The sequence below is a fragment of the Tympanuchus pallidicinctus genome, unplaced genomic scaffold (assembly GCF_026119805.1).
Source record: "Tympanuchus pallidicinctus isolate F22 unplaced genomic scaffold, pur_lepc_1.0 scaffold3, whole genome shotgun sequence".
NCBI classification, from domain to species: domain Eukaryota; kingdom Metazoa; phylum Chordata; class Aves; order Galliformes; family Phasianidae; genus Tympanuchus; species Tympanuchus pallidicinctus.
Genome location: NW_026294747.1, coordinates 51,373,179 through 51,395,111, shown reverse-complemented (window position 1 = coordinate 51,395,111; position 21,933 = coordinate 51,373,179). Strand labels below are relative to the sequence as shown.

Genomic DNA, 21,933 nt, shown 5'->3' with positions numbered 1-21,933 from the left:
TGCTACTTTACAATTAGATAGAGATTGTTTTAGAAGTGCACGTATATGGATTTGTTAGCACTTCTTAAGTCATTCTTCTGCAAGTCTGATGATTAATCAAACATACATGTCTTGCTTTATGGTGCCACAAACAACTTCCTGCTGCACTTCAATTTACTGAAACCTGCCTTCCTTTTGATTTTTTTCAATGTAACATTAATTTCCTTAAGCACAAGCATCCTGCCACTTTAATCCTGGTTTCACTTAGTAATAAATATCTAAATTGCATTGGAGAAAGCATTCAAATTTTATTTGAATACAGAAGTCTTCTAGGCATCTCCAATTATCTTTTGCCAAATCCACTTTATCTGTGATTAGTATGAAAGGGTGAATGTTTTTGTCAGGAGCTTATAGCTTTGCTTTTGTAATAGGCTGCATTTTAAGTAGCCAATTGGATTGGTGTTGGCCTTTGAAAAATGTAAAATGCTTTGAAGGAAGACTTAAATAGACCAATAAAGATTGTACGAGCACACACGTTTAATCTCAGGACTCTCTGCATTATAGTTCAAGCTCTGGGAAACTGGAGGAATTGCACTGGAGAATAATCAAAGGGTACAGCTTTATTACTTGTCTGCTCTGAAAATGGGCTGTTTCCTCTGGCTTAAGACACTGGGTGCTCTAGATTTTCTGATAAAAGAAAGAACACAGCACTTCAGATACTATGTATTGTAAATTTTAGGGATGTGCAGCTGTGAAGTTGATGGCTCATCTGATTACAGAAGTAACACAGGATGCATGCAATGCTTTTCTCGTGGTCCCCCCAGATAATTCTGAAGTAACTTGGGATGACAAAGGTCTCCCTGAAGGATGAATCCTCCCTTAAAATTATTTTTAATCGGAGTCATAAATTGACACAGGAAGTGATGGGAAAGATCAGTTTGTCAGCTTTGTGTTCAGAAAACTTAATCCACGTAACTTTTAAGAACAAAAATAAATTGATGCTTTAAACAATGGTATCACATCCCAGGGATTGTTTTTCTTACTACCTTTCTTTCTTGAACGATTCATGAATCTCCCCATTTGCTCATTTATGAGGCCATAAAAGGACAAAGTGCTAGATGTATGTTTCATATTCACATGCTGTCCAGCTGCAGTGAGTACATTTTTTCTAAATACTTGTGTGATTGCACACTGCATTATTTTCTTCTGATTGTATCGGGGGGATCCGAAATACCAAATATGCTGATAATGAACGGGGAGGGACGGATTAAATCAATTAGTTACTTTTATTCCTGCTTGCCATTCTTGTATTTCTTTTTTTATGAATCTTGTTTTCATTGTCTGTTCTGTTTTCATTGTTTTTGAGAATGTGAATTGAATTGGCACAGGCTCTGATGGTGTTGTGAGGGTTTGTCTCCTTTATCTTTTCCTTTCTTTTTCCCATTAATCAAATAGCATTATTTCCTGCAGTCTCCTCTATGGAACATAATCATTTCCAAGCAGCACGAAGATTATTATAGGTTTTCAACTAATTATGAGATTTTTAGCCTTTAAAAGGAGGTGGAAGTGGCTGGTTAATAGTTGGGAAAGCTCTGGCTTTCCATGTTAATGCCAGTCTTTCTTTAAGTGCTTCATCTTCCTTTATTCAGTTTTGATTAGAATTATTTGTGTGACACATACATACACATGTACCCTGTTCCCACCTGCACAAGGAGGGTCCTGAGTTCCTCTTAGGATGATTAAAGAAAGGTCAATTTCCTTGCCCTTATTACCTCATCAATTACTTAGCGTACTGTAGTATTAGTACAAGATTATCTTTTAAAAAGCCTCATCTCCAGCCTTGAGAGCCTCATTTCATTCACAGAAACACAAGAGAATCTTGTCCTTTTCTTTGCTATTATTTAACTGGGGTTTATTTGGGCATTTTACTTGTTTTGTGGATGAGCGTTTGTAAAGTAGGCGATAAAGTCACTGTAAGAATAATGAAAGGCTGAATGAATCTTTTGTTTATTAAAGCCTTCTAAAAGTTTGTCTCATGAGAAGCAATTAGTAAGTGTTAGCAGTTGCTGTGGATTAGCAGTAGCCCGGGCCAACAACTGACAAACAGTCCAGATAGAAATTAGAAAGCCAACGATTACAAGCTGAAATTCTCTTCCTATCCCCAAAAAGCAACATCAAGAAGGAAAGCCCATAACCTCAGCAAAATCAGAGGAAAAAAAGCATGCTTTTAGTATTGGATCTCAAGACGTACTGATTCTTGTAGCTTTGGCAAAGCTCATTTACTGATCTTAATGGCTGGAGTGTGTTTCAAAGGAATTAACTTTCTGTCCCTCCGTATGTGTGTGCACGCTTTAAAAACATGTTGGTTATCATCAGTTCCCTGCCTCAGCACTGCTGCTGTCAGACCCCATGGTTTTTTACATTGCTTCTAGAGGCATCACCTGCCTTCCTCAGCTGTGAGCATGTGGAGCTGTAATGTCTTTTCTCTATCAATGTCTGCTCTGCTGAAACGCCGTAAAGCATCATTACCGTAAGCTCAGTAAATACAGAGCTGTGCTAGGCTCATGGAAGGAAGAACCTGGGGGAGTTGTTCAGGTCTGTGGCATCTTCTAAATTCTTGTAAGGGGTATTTTGAGACATAAAGGAAGTATTTAGGTGGATATAACTCTTTTAATGATAGAAGAGGAATCAGTCACTCCAAAAGTACTGCCTCCTATTTCTTTCCATGGGAAATACAGTGGATACAAAGAGCGCAATAGCACTGTTTGGTAGAGCAAATTTTCAGCTACAAAACACTCTTTTTCAGCAGTCAGCACCATTAGATACGCGTTTTTGCCTGTGATGAACAAGAGCTGTGCTCATAAAAATATCTGTACCAGTGGAGGTGGCCCACTGTTGCTGCTACCAGTGCTAAAACGCACCACTCACTGTGCTCACATCCACTGTTTGGTCTCCATAAATGTTCAGAAAGCATTAATGAATGTCAGTGGCTGCCGTTGGGTGCCATTTTTTCTGCACAGAGGAATTCAATTCACCTTTGCTCCATACGCACCTCTGTGTCAGCCTCCATTCTGTCAGACTGCCCTTCTGGTGCCATCTGTCACATGTCAACAAGATGGAATATTGGTTGGAAGATTCATCCTCTGCTGCCATACCACCAGCATCGACCTCTGGTGTTGTGGGCTGACATAATGGAATAGGAAGCATTACTTTCGGAGCAGTCCGTGTGCTTTCTTAATCTTTCAGGCCAGACCAAATGACTAAAACTTACTGCTGCATTAGGGAAATCAATGAAAGCAGTGGTCGTGGGGATCTTCTGTTTAGATCAGTGGAGCAGTCTTGCCCTAGCTTTCTGCCATACTCAGATAACTGTCCTGAATACTTCAAGTGGCTTCTCTTAAGTTATACACATGGTAACCTGTGGAAATATTTCACATTTTATTGTTTCTTGTGGAATAAAAAATACCAAATGGCACTGATAGAGTGACACTCATCTTAAAGTATTTAAATTTGAACTTTCTCCTCTGTGGCTCTTCAACTGACATGAAATATTAGAACTTGTACGTTGCAGTTTGTTAAAAAATGTAAATTTATGTTCAGAATTGTTTGTCAGTCTCTCAGAAAATTGAAAGTAATTAAATAGAAAGTTCTACAGATTTGTGCCATCTCTGTACCCTCTCATCTCAAGATGGTGTGAGAAGCAGACAATTGTAATAACTTGCTGCTACTCCTTTCCAGCTTAATTTGATCTTGTTCCTTAATTCTGACAGATTGTTTTTAATTTTCCCATCTGTTCCATAAAAATCTCAAGTGATTGACTCTTAGGAAAAAAGTAATGTCTAATAGCTGAGCCACTTTTAATGAGTTGGTACGATTTATTTAATGAGACGTGCTGAAGAAGGAAAGCCAAAGGAAAAATTGGGCCTGGGGTGATGGGAGTGAAGAAAGGGAAAGGACAACTGCATTCTTCAGAAGTCCCCACTACTCCCTTTCCCCTTAGCTCTGGACTGCTGCTGTTACTTCTTTCAGGCAATTTGTTCTGTCTTGGAATTACAGTCAGCTGTATGTATATATATGTATTCAACAGAAGTAATACCTTTTTGCTTGTTGCTCAGTATTTGCTTCCAAGAGCTCCAAAGGCTAAAATCACTGCTTAAAAATTGCCTACAAATGGCATCTCACCATCAATGTGCAGTACTGATCTTTAAGAATAACAAGTGTGAATATAAATGCTCGCATCTGGACTTCCCTCTTCTGTTTGCTCTTTAAATATTATTATAATAAGGTTTAACATATATTCTTAATAATCATCAAATAGCAGTTACTCTGTCATCTCTACTTGGTTATAAAATCAAATAATGAAAATAAATGCACAGCTCTTTTACAGGGAAAGTTGAAAGTTTGACTAAATGCTGCATATCTGCCATTGCAGTACAACCTTTGTAGACTTCATAGAATAATGAATTAAATTTCCAATTGCACATAGTGGGGCATAACAAATGGGAGAGTGCTGCTATGGGAAGAAGCACAACATGCACTTGTTCTGCAGGTCTTGATGGGCTACCAACTTTTTTAACTAGTAAAGTGTAGGAGTAACTTGACTGGAGATCAGAGCAGGGAGGATCAATTCTCCACACTTTCTGAGCATCTTGGAATCAGTTTCCCAGTGGCAGGGATTTCAAACAGCCAGGAGGACAGGGGAAAGGTTAAAATCTGACTTTTGAACCATAGGATGTTGAAGCGGTTAAAAGCACTCCAGATTTAAGTCTGGACAGAGTTGGTGGTGTCTTTTTCTAAGGCCCAGCTGAGCAAATGGCCGCAGATCAGATATCTTCTGTGCTTATACAGAAGTCTGGTTTCAGGGCTGGACGGTGCTTACAAATTAGAGTATTCTAATATGAGCCTTATAGGAGGGAATAAAATGGTTTTGGTTTTGTGGAATTTTTGACTTGCTGCTATCAAATAGATGTTTTACTAGGTTGGGTCTTGTTGTTGGGAAGAAGGAATCGATTGGCAGATTGCTTTATCTGCACGACGGAAGGCAAAAGTGACTTAATTTGGGCTTTGGGAACATGACCCATTATCTGTGCCTCTTGATGGATCTTTGTCAAGGATCTTGTATTGTGGTTTAATAATTCTTCTATGTATTTATGTAGCTAGAATGAAATTCACAAGATGTAAGTTTATAGTGCTGCACGTATCCTTCATAAAGCATTGATCCTGTGTTTTTTATCTTCTCCCTAGCGTGTCGATCCTGATCTTCAATACTTCTCGGCAGTGCTTTGTAGTGGTGAAGCAGTTCCGCCCAGGTAATCCTCTTTTTTTAGATTCACTTTTGCTCTCTAGCGAAGCAAGCTTTTAAGGATTTAGCAGTTAAAAGTTGGTGCATCTGTGGTGATAAAATCTTTGTTCTATATTCCGTTCTTTGTGCAGCAGCCCACCCTTTTCAGCAAGTTGGAATTTCTAACCAAGGAAATTTCCATTACAGATGAAACGAATGATGAGGGTAGCCTCACACCCTGCTTTTGGGAATGCCTTTGTCCTCTTGTGGGGACGTTTCAAACAGCTCGTGCAATGAGTTACTCTTATTTGAAGCTGATTCTTGACCTACCTAGCTGCCAGCTTTTGTTTAGAATTGCAATGGTCCTTATTTTTTTTTAAAGTAGCTTGTGTTTTTTTATGTGTTATACACTTGGAAACTGAAAATATGAGAAAATCAGCTTCATCCATACAATGACAGTTTCATGTAATGGGACATTATTAGGAATATAAGTTAATATACTGTATTTTCTGGCTTTTGAATCAGTTATTTTTATGCAAAGCAATATTTAGTTTTTGGAAGTTAAAAATGAAATGCATATTGTCTGAATCTTAAATTAAAAAATTCACAAGATATTTCACTGACTGTTGCTAAGAAACCATTTGAAGATTGTTTGTGATAGACTTCATTGGAAACTTTCTGGGGTGGTGTCATGCTGTCCTTACTTACCAGCAGTGATTGACAGGCTCAGTTTTGTGCCACACTGTTGTAATAATAGTGTTTATTTCTCAGGAAGCACTATATTGATTATTATAAGGAATTCGTTTATCTGTTTGTTAGTAGTTCAGTGCCTTTTATTTGCCAGCTGTGTAAAATCACTCACGTAGCTGTTGCTCTCTTTGAGGCAATCTTAAGCAGAAGCTGGCATAGATATATGCTTAGTAATGTCCATTGTATCATCTCCATGGGGATGTCAAACCTGGCCTTGGGGGCCAGTGATCAGTTCAACACCTTGTAGCAGCTCAGTCAATGCAACCATGTCCCCCTGTTACTCACAGCACTGTAATTTTATTTCCATCAGCTGGTTACTGTCTGCGTTGATGCCTGTTTCTCCGAGCAGAAATTAAAGCGAAGGCTTCTCATTGCCTCTCTCAGGATCCCACGGAAGATGATAATACAGCTTTCTTCTTGCAAGCAAACAGCTGCAGCTCAGGCAGCAGGCTCGTCCCCTGCATGTGTGGTGGATGACATATGTGCTTGCCTTGCCTTGGGGTGTGGTGTGCTGATCAGGTTTTCCCATTTAAGTCCGTGCTGTTTCCGAAGGCAGTTGTCCATCTTTGTACATACATCCCCACCACATTTCCTTATGCAGCATTAGCAGAGGTCTGATGCGGCTGCAAACAGATCATTTTGCAACCTACTTTAGGGAACCTGCTTTTAGCAGGGGGTTGGACTTGATGATTCACATAGGTCCCTTTTCAACCCCTGCAATTCTGTGATTTTGACGGTTAAGCAGCTTATCTGACTGGCCTGTGAGAGGTCAAGGATGGAGGAAGCTTCATGATGGTAATGAAATGGCTGTTTCTGACCAAAGTAATGTAAGCCATCAGAAGATGAGGAAGCAATAGGACACAGCACCAGTGAGTGAGTGACTGCTGGAAGAGGAACTCTGTATTCTAGTTTCTGCCCTCTGAACTCTTCATGCCTCTGCAGTAAGCAAACAGCCTGCAGTGAGGAAGAGGAATGTCTCAGGCTTCCATCCAAAGAGTGCACCTAAGCCAGTAGACCACAGGCTGATGTTTGATCTGTTACCTTAGGACCTTGGGTGCATCACTTGTGCAGTCAGTTCTCCACCTTCAAGAGAAGCCTGAGGGACTCTGGTCCCTGGTACTATGGCATCTTGATCTTCTAGGCTTTGCTTCTGTATGAGAGAGAAATTCAGTCCAAACCTTTCCAAGCCTGGTGGTAGTGAGTCCATGCTTGATTGAATACTGATTTTTGGACTCTTTAAAGAAGTGATTAGTACAGCTTGTTTTCTTCCTTATTGACAGAGAAAAGCTGCTAGTGTGCTAGCATGTTGGCATATCCCAGAGTTTTTCTCTGAAGAGGACTGCTGGATTGGGTCCTTCTAGGAATATAACTTTGATCTACATGGAGCCCAGTTGTGCTGGGGGAGAAGGAGGATGGCAGGTGCCTGCTGGAATGACAGAAGGGGTTTCAGGGATTCAGCAGCCTTACAACAGAGAGTTACTGTAATCACAGTTTCATATTTCCATTCCCACACTCTCACCTATATCCTGGTTTGGTGCCTAAGCCTTTTATTGGAATGTATGCTTTGCTCCATTTTGTGTGTACTGATAAGGATACGTCCATACTGACAAAGCAACACTAGCTTAAAAGTACTGGGTTCATCTCAGAGAGATCCTGAAAGTAGTTGTCATTTTTATGGTAATTCATAGCTTTTAAAAGTTTGTGTATTAACAACAGTAAGCAGCCTTCAAGGATTTTGTTTCCTCCTCCTTACTGCGTTTTAAGAAGAAAACAGCTCTACTTGTGTCTATCAACTTAAAAAAATGAAGGCTGCTTTTCCTTAAATGTTTGTATCTCAAGGCCCTAAATGTACCTACTACAGACTGCTTTGGGTATCTTGAGCTCTGGACAAAGATGAATTTTGGGCACACTTCTGCACCTCATGTTTCTGTCCAGACTGATCTGAACAACACCCACAAAGACCTGATCTCTTGTACAACCCTTCTGAGTTGTCACAAGAAGCCTGGTGGAATTTCAGGCACCAATTTCTGGGGTTTAGAAAGTGCTTGAAAAGTTGTTGCTGTGGTACCTAAGTGATAAGGATCTGGATTTGTAAACAATGATTTTTTGTGTTTACATCCATTCCTGCACTTTTCACTTGGGCAGAATTTCAGTTGACATCGGTGAGAGGTTTTGCTTAAATAAGGACTAAAATCTGGCACTTTCTTTAGGAGTGCATTACAGTGGCAGCTGTTTGTAGATTAATTCAAGAAGTCTTTTTCAAACTCTGCACAGGAATCTGTGCAAGGAACTATATGTTCAAAAGGAGATTTTTTTTTTCCAAACAAACATACATGCTTTTCATACCCTTTCTGAATAACAGCTGAGTTGACAGGCTGAAAGACTCATCATTGTGCACATGGTACATTATGTGCAACCCAACTTTCCTGCAAAATGACTGTGGCTTTAAATTAAATCCTGATAGCCACATTGCTTAACGAAGGGAAGCTGTTAGGAGCTTCTGGGGTGTAGACTTCTTGGATGAGCTAGATTTCCTTTTTAATGTGCATGGCCTCATCCCAAATGATAAAGGCACAAATAGAGCTCAAAGAATAAATTTACAGAAGTTGGAGGAGATCCTTTGCTCTCTAAAGTTGTATTTTCTCTGTGTCATTATTTTAATAGCTAGCACACCAAATACTTGCTGCTTTCACATGCTCTCATGATAACTTTCTGCCCCAAATTTGAGTAGTCTGCATGTTTTGTCCTTTGAATACAAATAAACTCAAAGAACCCTCTTGTTTCTTTTCCTTATGTATTTGTTTGTTTTAAGCTGTTTACATGTGTGAAGTAGAAAGGCAACATCCTCAGCTCTTCCAGAAGCAGGACAAGGAGAGTTTCTCTCGCCTGGAGGATCCCTTACCTGCAGTGGTAGGAGTGACTTATGAACTCTGTGCTGGCATCGTAGACAAGCCACAGCTTTCTTTAGAAGAAATTGCCTGTGAGGAGATCTTAGAAGAATGTGGCTATCGTGTTCCTGTTACAAACCTGAAGAAGATCACTTCCTACAGGTAAAGAGCAGCAAGTAAAGCACCATGTTTTCTTGTGTCACCGATTTCTGAAGTAGCTTAAGTGTGAATTAATGCTCCCTGTTCCCATATGTAAGCAATGTGTTGGAACGGTTAATGAGCTTCTAAGAGCAGTTTGCTACACTGCTTTACTGGGTCAGTCTTTTTCCACTTCTGCTTCTTACTATTCTGATACAAGCTGCACACAGTGGGCTCTGATTTTCTATTCTTGTGACTTTGTGGAAGCATGAGAACTTTTGCCATTATATTTAGGGCATAATTAATGCATCTTTGAATGGAATGATAATTAATGTCATCTGTGAAGATTTTGATGATTTAATGGTGAAGGTTTTTACATGTCATTTGTTGCAGCGTTTTAAATGACATTGAAATAGATTCTAATGTGTAAGAAGAAAATAATATTTAAGAAGAAAAATAGAAAATGTGAGTTGTTTCAAGAAAAAGAAAAGAAAAACTCAGGGGAAACTCTGCTCTAATCCCATTGTATCTCCTTCCCAGCATTTGGTATCCAACATGTATGTATGTTTGTATTTTACAGAGAATGCTGCGAGTTTTTTCTTTTCTTCATTTTGCTTGACATCTCCATTGAACCAGGCCTTGTCGTTGGTTTTTAATTTGGGAATTGAATACAAATCCACAGCTGTCAATCCTGGCAAATGTTATTTCCTGCTGGATTAAGAAGCAGTGCTTCTGTTGAGGGGAGGGGTTGAATCACAGGAGCTGCCTCCTACAGCTCCTTGACACTAAACCAAGGGATGTTCTGCTGGAAGAAACAGTGCCTTCCAGATTGATGAGAAAAAACTGTCCTACTGCATTTCCTACACTGGGTTACACTGATGGGCTGTACCATACTGCTGTGTACACCTGTATGCACACCCACAAACTAGAAAGAGTAGAGTATAATTTCTGTAGTTGTCAGTGTAGAAGTTTGTCTCAGTAACTATTCTCATCCCACTAAAATGGTGTATATTTTTGGTTGTTAAATGTCTTTTTCATTTACATGTTGTTGTGAGGTTTTTCTGTTTGTTTTTAATTGCAGTCTGACTTGCAAAGAGAATATGCAATGGGAGTTTTCTGTGTTGAGACTAAGCAAAGCATGCTTGCTAACTGTGTTAATTCCCCAGCCTTGCTTTGTGTATGTGGACACAGCTTTCTGCCCATGGAGATCCATGCTGGAGTCAAAAGATCCTGTATAGTACTGACTTTTTCAGATTCATATAAAAGGCCGAAGCATCTAAGATGATATTTTTACAGTTTCTTTGTTCAACTTACTGTGTTGTGTATTAAAATTTGATTCTAAATGTTACGATCTTGCTGTTGGCAGCGTCCTGTTACTTTTCCTTTAGCCAGGCTGGTGTGTCTCTTTGATCCTTAAGCATTTGATGCAAAGACAAGAAATAATTGGTCCCTCTAGGCTCTGCTAAGGACATTTTTTTTCTATAATAGCTATGTTATGTACTAGAATTTCAGGGCTTTTTCTAAGTGCAACAGATTTTTCCAAATGCTTTATGCTGTTTTGTGCTGCAACCATCAACATAAAGAGATTAACATAAGTGTTACATGAATGTACATGCATGCCATTAATGGTTGTGTCATACAATTCTTTTATTATTTGTCATCCCAACGATCCATGTAATAGATGCTCTGTATTATTAATTGATCCATTGCAGCAGTTCAGAGAGAAGCCTTGACAAATGGAATCGGAAGGAATTTGGGGAGGATCTCCTGTTCCAGAGAAGAGGCTCAGCTGGATTTATGTCATTTCTAACAAGCATGCATCTGTGCTTTCTCTAAAATGACATCATTTCACAGCCTTTCCAAGCATTCAGTCTGAAGTGTCCTTACTATAAGCAAGGTTTTCCTGATATCTGGTCTCATTTTCCTGTTCTTCATTTCCAGGCTGTGATTTATTACCCTCTTCCCAGCAGACCTGACGTACATCTGTACCTACTGTGTATTTGCTTGAACATGTCTCCTCTTGATTTTATTTTTGTCTATGCAAAGCTGTCTTCATTGATTTTACCTTTCTCTTCAGACAATGCTTTCTCAGTGTCTGATCATTCTTTCTGTTGTCCTCTGCCTTCTTTCCATCCGTTCTGCATCTTTGTTAAGTGGAGCCTGAAGTGGAGCACAGTACTTGAATGTGAAAGTCTTAAAACAAAATATTGAACTATGTTAATCGAAGTACCAGCAGAATCCTGTTTGGTGTACCTTTAATTTGACAGTGGTGTTCACTTCGTGAGTGCCATGTTCATACTGGTTTTGCACCAAATTCAGTTTCTTCAGTTTCCTACTGCGTTGTGATTTCCAGATTTCTTACTAAACTGGTCATATTAGTGAAGTTTTAATGAATTGAAGTTACATTGGTTTTGCTGCTGTTCCTGTTCACCAGTCCTATTATCCTGTTACAGCTGAAATCGTTTGTATGTGACACATTCTTCACAAATCTGTTAGCTGTTGGCTCTTTCCTTGATGCAAGCATTAAAAATATTTATAGAAATATAATTCAGAATTACTAAGCCTGCTATATGTTTGTAGATGAAAGCTCAGAATTCCATGCACAGTGAGAGGGCTTTCACACAAGCAAGGACTTATGTGATCCATCCTTTGGTCTGAAAGGAAGGAGTTGTCTTGTATGCTTCGTGTCACCTGATATCATGGTAATGAGAATGAAATTGCCTAACTTGAATAAAGGCACATCTGACAGAAGAATATGGAGAGCAGAAGATGCAACAAATGTAAAGGGAGAAGCAGTTTTTGCTAGAGAGATAAACACAGTTCTGTGGATTGAGAAGGGGAGGGACATGGACAGTATGTGGTGAGAACTCAGAGTAGGGGTTGAAATGGAATAGAAGTAGGCTCATTTCACCATTACAGCAAGTTTGTTTTCTGTTCCATCAGCAGCTAATCCACTCTTGCAGGCTCCATTTTCCATCCTGAATGTTTTGACACGTAGTAGTGTGCTGAGTTCTAGGCAGCTGTGTGTATGGCCTCAGTCGAAAATGGCATGGATGCAATGGTTACACCCATTGGAACCATTTAGACCAACAGCAAAATGAAGATCAGCAGTGGGATTGAAAATTGGGGCTTCTTGAAAACCGTTGTCAGTGAAACTGTTAATCTGTGGGATTTCTTCCCAATTTGTTTTCCTGAATGCAAGATTTCAAAGGGGGAACGAACCTTTCTCATATACTAGATTATTATTATTCTTTCTGTCATTGAATCCCAGCAGCTTTCAGTTTGAATGCCATTTGGAATTGAGCTTTTAGTTAGTTTCATAGCTTGAGATACTATCTTCCTTGAGACTTGTTTCGTTACAAGACTGGGGCAAAGAATTGCTTTGTGTTACTAAACATGTTGTCATAAATATTGCATCTTGTAATATTTTCTGCAAGTTCTTGAAATGTTTGGTTGTCGTGGAAAATATTTATAAACTTCAGTAATATGTCACCCCATCAGGAGAAAGGCTATTTAGAGCTTCTCATTCATCTTCTTTCCCCTTTATTCCATCTTTAGTTTCTCTCAGAGGTTGGAGGGAATATAAATAGGGTACAATAGGTCCTGCAGGTTCTCAGCCCTCTAAAACGCTTGGATGGATTAGTTTAAGGGCTTACCTATATTAATAATGGCACTTGCTTTAATCTTTCTACATTTGAAACTTTTCCAGAAGTATACAACAAAGGAGAGTATTCACAGAATTAATATTGGATGTTCCAATTGCTGTGCCGTGGCTATTAGCCGGTGTGCAGTGAGGTAAAAGTGGTCTGTATTCACAGGTCATTGTGCAGGAAGAGTAACGGCCCCGAAAATGTCGGAGTGCATTATAATTAGAAAGATCACCTGCCAGTACACCTGTTGGGTGATGGCATAATGTAATATAATTTTATGTTAATTACTTCTCTGCTTTTCTCCTGCACCTGCTGCTTATAAAGTCAGAATTGTGCAAAGGTCTTAAGAAGTGACAATAGGAGCTGCATGCCGCTGTTCATCAGTGTACATCTTGTGTGCCTGAGTAGTTCTTGATTTCAGCATGGATAGCTGAGATTTCTGTCATTTATTTGTAAACGTGAGTTATGTATTCACTGTATATCCAAATTTCTGTGCTAATATGAACAGATCAGTGATGTTTCTTCATCTATTATTAAAATCTGAAAGATGGGAGAGTTAGCTATTAATTACCATCTATCAGAAATCCGAGTTTAACTAGAAAGTTAATTAGTTGATAGTAAGTTAGTTAATAAGTTAATCTCAATTACTTGTTCCTCACATTTCAACAGAGGAGTAGGGTATCAAATGCTGTCTGTATTCTCACAGGTGCTTGTCTGTTCCTTTAAATGGAAATATTGAATGTAAAAATGGATTTGAGTAGAGGAGCACCTGGACATGAGAAAAGGAGAGAGCTAATGTTAAGTGTGTGCTTTCAATTTTGACCTGCTCACAAATGTTGACATGTGCATGTGTGTACCTGTTTGAAGCAGAACTCCCTATCGCTGAGCACAGGCACTCACACGAGGTGGATTCAATCTCATTTGTAGCTTTTAGGAACTACTTAACTTTTTTTTTTTTAAGATTCTACCAGCCAACTGCAATCAAAATATGTTACCTTATGAACTCGGTGAGTGAGAAGTTCTGCTTTGTGAGCTTGCTTTCATGTGCTGTGTATTTCCTAATACATTTGATAGAAGGGAAGAGCTAAAGAAAGGCTTGGTGGGAGCTGCTGTTGCCATGCTTCAGAAACAGCTTGGAGTGACAGTCTCTGTACTGCAGCTTTGTGCCACCCCTGTGCAGGAGGGTAGGAGAAGCACTTTGCAGTAATGCTGCAGCTGCGTCTTTGCTGTTCTGATGCTGCCAAGTGTTGTTCACAGGTCTGAAGGAATAGCGTGGTTTGAACACAATGTTTGGGCAATTTAGTTGAAGTGAAATGTGGGACAGCAGCGTGCAGTCTTGTTTTGATGTAGTCAACTGAAGCTGAAGTTATTGTTATGATGAGAACCATACCGCTTTGGTATCCTTAGTTTGACATGCTTACATTCTTAGACCTGCTGTTGACAAAGGCATTGGGGGTTTCTAATAATCTCTGAAGCAATGCTTAAGGTTTAGTGCTAAGAGTCTTTTAAAAGTCTCTCTCTTGAAGGTAGAGTTTGTGAGCTTAAGCCCTAATGATTTGCCAGAGACTTTGTCAGCCATGTAGCTGCTAATTGAAGTAACTATAAACTCAGAATATCCTTCTGAGAAAGAGACCAGGGAACCATAGCTGCAGTTTGTATAGATCATTTGCATTTGTCCACATTGGTAAATGAGAATCAGGCACCATGCAGACGCATCAAAATCCATCTGGAACAGTGAGCTAGGTCAAGCCAGGCGTAATAGGTCTGGGTCAGTATGAGCCATGCTATGCCTGGTCTGAGCAGCTTGGGGCTAAACCTACAGAGTGAGGCTGAAGCTTGAAGGGCCAGTGCTGTGAGTTTAGACCCTGCTTGCCCTCCCCCAAAACAGCATCTCTCTTGTGTTAGAAGGGGAGACACCTTTGTTAGGGGGGTGGTTTTCCCATCACTGGCAGTTCGGGTGTGCTGACCCCTGTGATTTTCACAGATGCAAAGCTAATGAATGTTGTTGTAATCTGTTAATAGGTAACTCATTTTAGACCAAAAGCATTTTATTTGTAGCATGAAATAGTACAGAAAGGAAAAACGTATGTTGCAGACTGAGAATAGAGAAAGAAGGCAGCAGAAAAGGGAATATGACCACAAATAAAGGCACACCAAAGTTCCTTGAACAAAGTGCTCAGAAAATAACTGTGGGAAAGGATAAGAAATTTCTAGTAACAGATAAACCTGAAAGCACACCTGAAAGCAAAATTGCAGCCTTTTTAGCAGTCACTTGCCTTCTGCCTCTCCCCTCTTTTCCTCCCTGTGCCCACAGATCAGTGAAATGCATACACATTTTCCAAGGTACATGTTAAAGCACTTTATTACTTTATCCAGGTGGAGGCTCGGGTTGGCTTCGAAGCAACAGACCTGCAGAATTTTCATTTGTATAAAAAACCAAAGGTACTAAAAAATGGATTGCAATTAGCACTGATATTTTTACAGTTTTCTAAGGACAAGCAGAATACAGGAATACCTGAGAGTCTGGAAATGTGAAAGCGGTGGGCAATACTGGAGAACGTTTAATTTAGTAAAGGGCATTGCACATAGCTCCATGCAAGGACGATCGAGTGACAGAGTGAGAGCATTTGGAGAAAGAAACATTAAATTAAAAAGATGAGAAAATATCTCTTACCTGCTTTTATGAATTACAATATCTTGTATATATTCCTGTGTCTTAATGAAGACACTGAAATGGGCACGGAGTTAGGCAATAAGTCAGTGAATGTGTGCATAAATAACACAGTGTGCTTAGTCACCAAAGTCACCCAGCTAAATGGTGAGGGGATCTTAAGCAGTCTTCACGTGTTTATTATACTCCTACAGAAACAACTGCAGAACAAGTGTCACTGTACAGAGAGAGCAGCAGACCTGGCTCTAGGTGATTCGGAAAAATCCTTTCTGCTTCCTCCTGCAGAAAAGAAGGAAAAGAGGAAAAAAAAGAAAAGGAAGAACAGAGAATGAAGTGTTTCATCATTGCAGTGACTGAAATCACATAGCAGCCTTCATTCTGAGTCCTTGGAAGTGTGAAAGATGCTTAAGTATCTCTATCACTTCATAGGGATGGAGGAATGATTCCGCAGGGCTGAAATGCCTTACTCAAAGTCAGGAGTACTTCTGTAGTGGTCTTAGGAAAATAATACACTTTTTCACTCCTGTGTTTAGAAAAGGAGGTGTATATTGATGTAAGAAACCAGTTTCAATAATCAGCGTTAATTGTCCAAACAAGATAATTGCCACTGTTCTTAGAAAACTGAGACAGCTAATGGATTCCTGCTATAGGGTGTCCTTAATGTCGGGTTATTTGCAGACTGGCTGGACCAGTGACTGAGCAGGTATGGATATGCACTCTAAGATTGTAACACTGCTACAAATCTTGGCATCCTCTGTGTATATAACAAAACAGAGGCTAATTTTTCAGCTTTCCCTAAGTCCTGATTCATAGCTTCAGTGAACTCTGGATCCAGCTTCAATCTGAAAAGTCGCCTGTAATCGTATGAAATGACAAAATTGCAATTACAATGTGAATATTTTCTTGGAAGGACTAAATGAGTGGATTATGTACTAATCCCTTATTTAAAAACATCTAAATGAAATAGTCTCAAGGAAATAGAGGATTAACAAATAAGAAGTATAATGCACAGCAAGTGGTCTGGCTGAAGAAAGATGATATAATCTAAAATATCCTCAACTAAATCCACTGTAACAAATTTAGTGGGAAGACAATTACTTCAGATACATGTGAGCTTACAGTGGTCCATTTGGGTCAAGGCTAAAGTTCAGGAAGGATAGAGAAAGACTTTCAAGCTGCCTTTCTATTGTACTTCTCCAGTCCACGACAGAGGATTCCAGCTGTGAAAGGACCTAATCTTCTTAAGAGTAAAAAATCTAAATATTTGTGTAAAAACAAGTAAGCAAATGTAGCAATAATAGCATGCAGATACACTGAGGAGCTTCACTCTGTTGTTTGTAGATCTGTGTGAGTCATGGCACAGTCCTGTTCTCACCAAGATTAATTGAAAGAACTTCTGTTGATTTCAGTGTATGTAGAACAACTGTTCACCAATTAAGAAAATGTTTCTTATCTTCCCTCACATTCACGTTTCCCCGAAGTCGCAGAATATATTTGAGGATGGAACGATTTAAGGTGCAACTGTATTCAGAACCGATGACGTTTTGACATGAAAGTTGTATTCCATTTCCATGTTAACAAATTGCTTTTGAAAGCTCTAAATGACACTGACGGAGAGTCGGGACCCAAGTGAAGGATTCAGGTTTCTACATATCGTTTTTTGTCTAAAGCTTCCTCTGCTTTTTTCCAGGTCTGGAGTAGGTGTGACAGGTTCCAGGCAGACGTTGTTTTATGCAGAAGTAACAGACCAGATGAGAACGAGTGAAGGAGGTGGCCAACCTGAGGAAGGAGAGCTGATTGAAGTTGTAGAGATACCTTTAGAAGACTCCATGAAGTTTGCTTATGATGAGGCTTTTCCCAAGACGATGGGTGTCATCTTCAGCTTCACGTGGTTCCAAAATAACATAGCACCCAAGCTACCAAAAAAATAATATAAAAGCACCCTGATTTCAAGAGAACATCTCCTGCTGGGTCTGTGGGCACAGAAAACTGCAAGTCTGCCTGCCTTCATCAACTCACCTTGCTACAGTTTTCAAATCATTCTCACTGTAAATTTGGAATTAAAATCCGAAGTAAAATCTGAAGTAATCCATCACTAGCAAAAATCTGGTGAGCTGCACTGGGGCCAGTATTTGTCTCCGGGAGTCAGGTGTTAATTCTCAGTCAAAGCCTAAGGAGATGTGCCTGGTTCTCCTTTTTCATGGCATTGCTCTACCACTGTTTTGAAGAGATGCTCAGGGCCACAGTGCAGCTGCTATGCCAGCCTGTTGCTGTTGGCTGTACATTCTGGCAGCTGTGTATTCACTGGAGCTCTCAGAGCTGTTAGTCCTAATATTTTGGGGAAGGCAGCACAGCTTCGTAGTGACAGATATCCTAACTATGTTGAGTTCTGCACAGCTTTCAGGGAACAGCTTTCTCTGTGTAGCTCCTGTACCTGCTTGCGTTTCTGAACATGCAGACTTTTATTCCATAAGCAAACGTCTGTAAATCCTTTTGCTAACACATCATTCTGACAATAGACCAGCTGTAAGGCTGCGTACTTCTGTTTGCTCTCAGCAGAACGCTGAGCAGCAGTGGTGGGGTGAGTGATGGGGGGTTTCTAGGGGAACACATGCTTCTTTGTTTGTTTTATGGATGGTACTTGCTTAATTAGATCAAACTTTGTCCTCTAGAGCAGGACCTGAGAGGCCAAATTCTTCTCATTTGACTCCAAGGTGGCTAACACAAGTGATTTCTCTGTCGTCTCAGATTCCATATCACCAAAATGTGAAGAGTGGGAATTTCCCCTCCAGTAACGCTCCTTTGAAACCCCGCAGTCAGAAGTGCTTTAATGAGAGACTTTATCATCATTTGTGCAGTGTACACTGAAGGCCATGCAGCTTGCACAGACATACTGAGCAGCACAATTTGATTTAATAAAGTGGTCTAATTGAAATGTATATTATTCTGCCAGCATGATTTAGATGTGGACTGTTTGTCACGTGAAACTGTTAATAGCATGAATGAGAGAGAATCAAGTCAGGACATTTAATTACAGAGTTGTTTATGTTATTCACTGAGTTAGTGTTAATTAAGATGTCTGCATTATCTGTACTTGTAGGGCTGCGGAGGTATGAAGTATTTTTAGAAGACGAGTAGAGGGAATGTGCAAACTTTCACATAGCAGCTGGAATAAGTGCAGCAGGGAAGTGATTTGAAATAGCTGCAGATCTAAAGAGGTGCTTAATAAATTAATATAAATAAAAAGCCTTTAAAACTGGTGCTCGCCTCTTGTGCTGACAGGAGGAAAGCTCACTGAAAAGCGATTGGAGAGAGCTGTGGCAGCCTGTGGAGTTGGACACCTCTCATGAGAGTTCAGCACAGTTGCACTGAGTTGTGCCTGTGGACAGTCGAGGGCTGAATAGTCATGAAAAGTAAATCAATTTGGTCTGTCTGATATATTTACATTGGAAGATGTTTTAGGGCACGGTCTGCATTGTTGTGCATCGTTACAGCGCTCAGTATGTGTCCTATAGCTGCTGTGGCCTTCAAAACTGAATAAAATATGACTTATTAATAGTGCCTTGCCTGTCCAGGAGTGTCAGTGTTGGGAGAGGACTGAGGGCAGTGCCAGACTTCCCAGATCTCACCCACACTGCTGCTGCTGTGAGCAGGAGGCTGCTTAGTCCAGCCCTCCCCTGGACACGGTCCATTGGACAGAGTTTAAAGTACGTTCATCCTTTTCCTTCTTCCCTGTTAATTTTGGTGGTGATCTTTATGAGTAATCAGGACGGTTTGAAAATGCAGGAGAAAGGGTTTGGACTTTTTTCCAAATGGTGGATGATTCATATATACAAAAATACGACGAGAGCAATTCAGATCCCACTTTTTTTCATCAGGGCTCATTTCAGAGATCATAATTAGAGCAAATCTGATATACATCGGCCAAGCCCAGGCAGGAGAAAAGTGCTTCTAATGGAATCTTGAAATCATGTCTGCATTTCAGACCCATCCTTCGGACGTGCCACCACACATATGGCCACGGAGAGCCCGCGTTTGGAATAAAACAGAGTCCCCATTTGCTGGTAATGAATACTGACTCCGGCTTACAAAGACCTGATCTGATCTCAGCCCGCCTTCCCCGTGAGATCAGCGTCTCTTTTATTGAGCACAATCGATCAGACCACACTTTAATGACAAACCTTAGCGTCTCTGATCTTCCCGATGTGGCTTTGGGAGATGGAGATAATCGATCGATACCAAAATGATACAGCGAGCTTTGTTAGAAATCATACAATAGTGGCTACGAAGTCATCATCAGATTTACTACGAGATGGCAGGAACGACACGGCCAGTGCTTTGTGAGCACACGGATATTGTGTATTTTTGTTCTTCCTTGCCATATTTGTGTAGCACCTACCAGCACGATTCCCAGTGATGAATCCTGGGCCAGGTGCCGCGGCTGCAGGGCTGCTCCCCGCTGGCGGCCGCTCGCCTTTTTGCCCGCTGCCTCATTTCCATCCCTCCCCGCAGCGGACAAAGGCAGCGTGCCCCAACTCCCTGCAGGGCTGGGGCCAGCCCAAGGGCAACCGATATAATTGCTCCTCAAACGCGCGCGGACCGCGCAGGGCGGCCCACCGGCCGAATGGGATTTTTGCTAAATTAGGACAATTGCCGAGCAGGCTTCATCCCCTGGCCGTAGCTCTATAGATAGATGAAAGGCACGCCCAGTTGTGAAATCTGTTGAAATGGCACACCTGGTGCTGTCTGCAAGTCTATTCACAACCGTCAGCAGGTGCGACTTGGCCTTTGTGGCCATAAAAGTCTGTGTGTGCGGCTCCCGCTGTGCTGCCCGCTCCTTCGGTCCCCCTCTGCAGGCTCCGCAGATTAGCGCTTGTTTGAAGCCGCTCGGAGCCAGGGCCTGGAGCATGCAGCAGTTCTGGAGGAATCGGGATGAGGCTTTTGTGGTTCCCAAGAAGGGACGTGGGGTGGGATGGGCTCACCTCCACTACGGTGCCGAGTTCAGCCCGTCTCTGCGCTCAGCCTCTCCAAAGAGGATTTGCACGCAGGGATGCACAGCCCCCACTTACATTTGGTTTAAAGAAGGATGCAGCTGCCTGTTGTAGAGTTTGCAGCAGGTTTCCAGTGGTAGTTTTCCCTCGCGCTGGATTACTTGGGATTTTGCTTGATATAAACCAAAACGATGTTCATATAAATCCTTCCGCAGAAGTTACTCCTCAACTCCTGGAACTGTATAATTCTTGAGAGCCTGTCTCATTCTGTAATCAGGAACACATTTTTACAAGGGCTTTAACTGCTCTCCAGATAAATTACGAGGCAGCAGCAGCAGTCAGTCCATAGCTAAATGGCCCGAATTTGTAGTGCTCAGAACTCTGTGGCCTGCCTCAGACCTGGAAATACAGCCGTGCACTTATAAATCCTGCCTTGCATTGCTTTGCTGCTGGACAATGCAATATCCTGTGCTGGCCAATAAAACATTCAAAAGCAGTGGTGCTCTGAAAACCCTTTTGGACGCTGTGCTGTGAAGAAAATGGGCTGTCATGGGAGGTTGGCTTCTTCTCCCAGGTAACAGAGATAGCACAAGAGGTAACGGCCTTCAGCTGCTCCAGAGGAGGTTTGGGTTGCATATTAGTAAAAATTCCTTCTCGGAAAGAGCCGTAATGTATTGGCACAGGCTTGCCTAGGGAGGTGATAGGGTCACCATCACTGTAGATATTCAAGAACTGTGAAGGTGTGACACTGAGGGACGTGGTCGGTGGGCATGGTGGGGGTGTTGGATTAGATGATTTTGGGCTTTTCCAACCTTAATGATTTTATGATGCAGTGACAGCAAGGAACAGCTTTCCTCATGCCCTGACTCCACTACAAATGCCTGTGCTCCTCTTGTGTCTCCTGGGGTTGAGTGCTGGGTGGGGGTGTGAGGAGTAGAGCATTTAACAGTAACTTGATTAGATCATTTTACAAGAGAGGAACGTTGCTGTAATCATGATGGCGGCCACCTCCAAAGGGCTTTCGCTCATGCAGTAATCACAGACAAGGCACAACCAAGCACTCCAAAGTGCTAGAAACAATTTAAGAAATGTTCTTGGGACAAGCAGTGGGTGCTGTGCAAACACCTCCTGGGCTTTCTGAAAGCGGCCCTGGCTGCCCTGCCCTGCAGGAATGCACTTGCTCTGATAACCCACAGCTCCTTTCGTAACCTCTCTTCCTTCGGGCTCCCCAATCCCACCCTGCACTTTCGGGGTGTTTCTTTGGCAATGGGATCAGGAGAACCAAACACAAGGTATCTCAAACCCTCCTTTCCTATTCAGCATGCGAGTGAGGGACAGCACGGCACGCTGCCTCTAAGGAGTAGGGAGTGGCGAGATGGGCTTCCAGCCAGATGAAAGCAGTTAGAATCATTAAGGTTGGAAAAGACCACTAAGATCACCAGTCCAACCCCAGCTCACCTCACCGTGCCCACAGACCACATCTCTCAGTGCCGCATCTCCATAATTCTTTAACACCTCCAGGGATGGTGACTCCACCACCTCCCTGGGCAGCTGTGCCAATGCATCACCACTGTATCTGAGAAGA

At 41.3% G+C, this 21,933-nt stretch overlaps 1 protein-coding gene across 1 annotated transcript in view; it reads left to right on the top strand.

The window, feature by feature from the left end:
- The window catches only part of NUDT14 (nudix hydrolase 14), a 50,178-nt gene extending 31,882 nt beyond the window's left edge, over window positions 1–18,296 (top strand). Inside the window, exons 3-5 of the mRNA XM_052694149.1 lie at window positions 5,224–5,288; window positions 8,823–9,060; window positions 17,048–18,296. Coding sequence (XP_052550109.1) covers window positions 5,224–5,288; window positions 8,823–9,060; window positions 17,048–17,288 — 544 coding nt within the window. The 3' untranslated portion in view covers window positions 17,289–18,296. The remainder of the gene's footprint in view (window positions 1–5,223; window positions 5,289–8,822; window positions 9,061–17,047) is intronic.
- The last annotated feature ends 3,637 nt before the right edge of the window (window positions 18,297–21,933 follow it).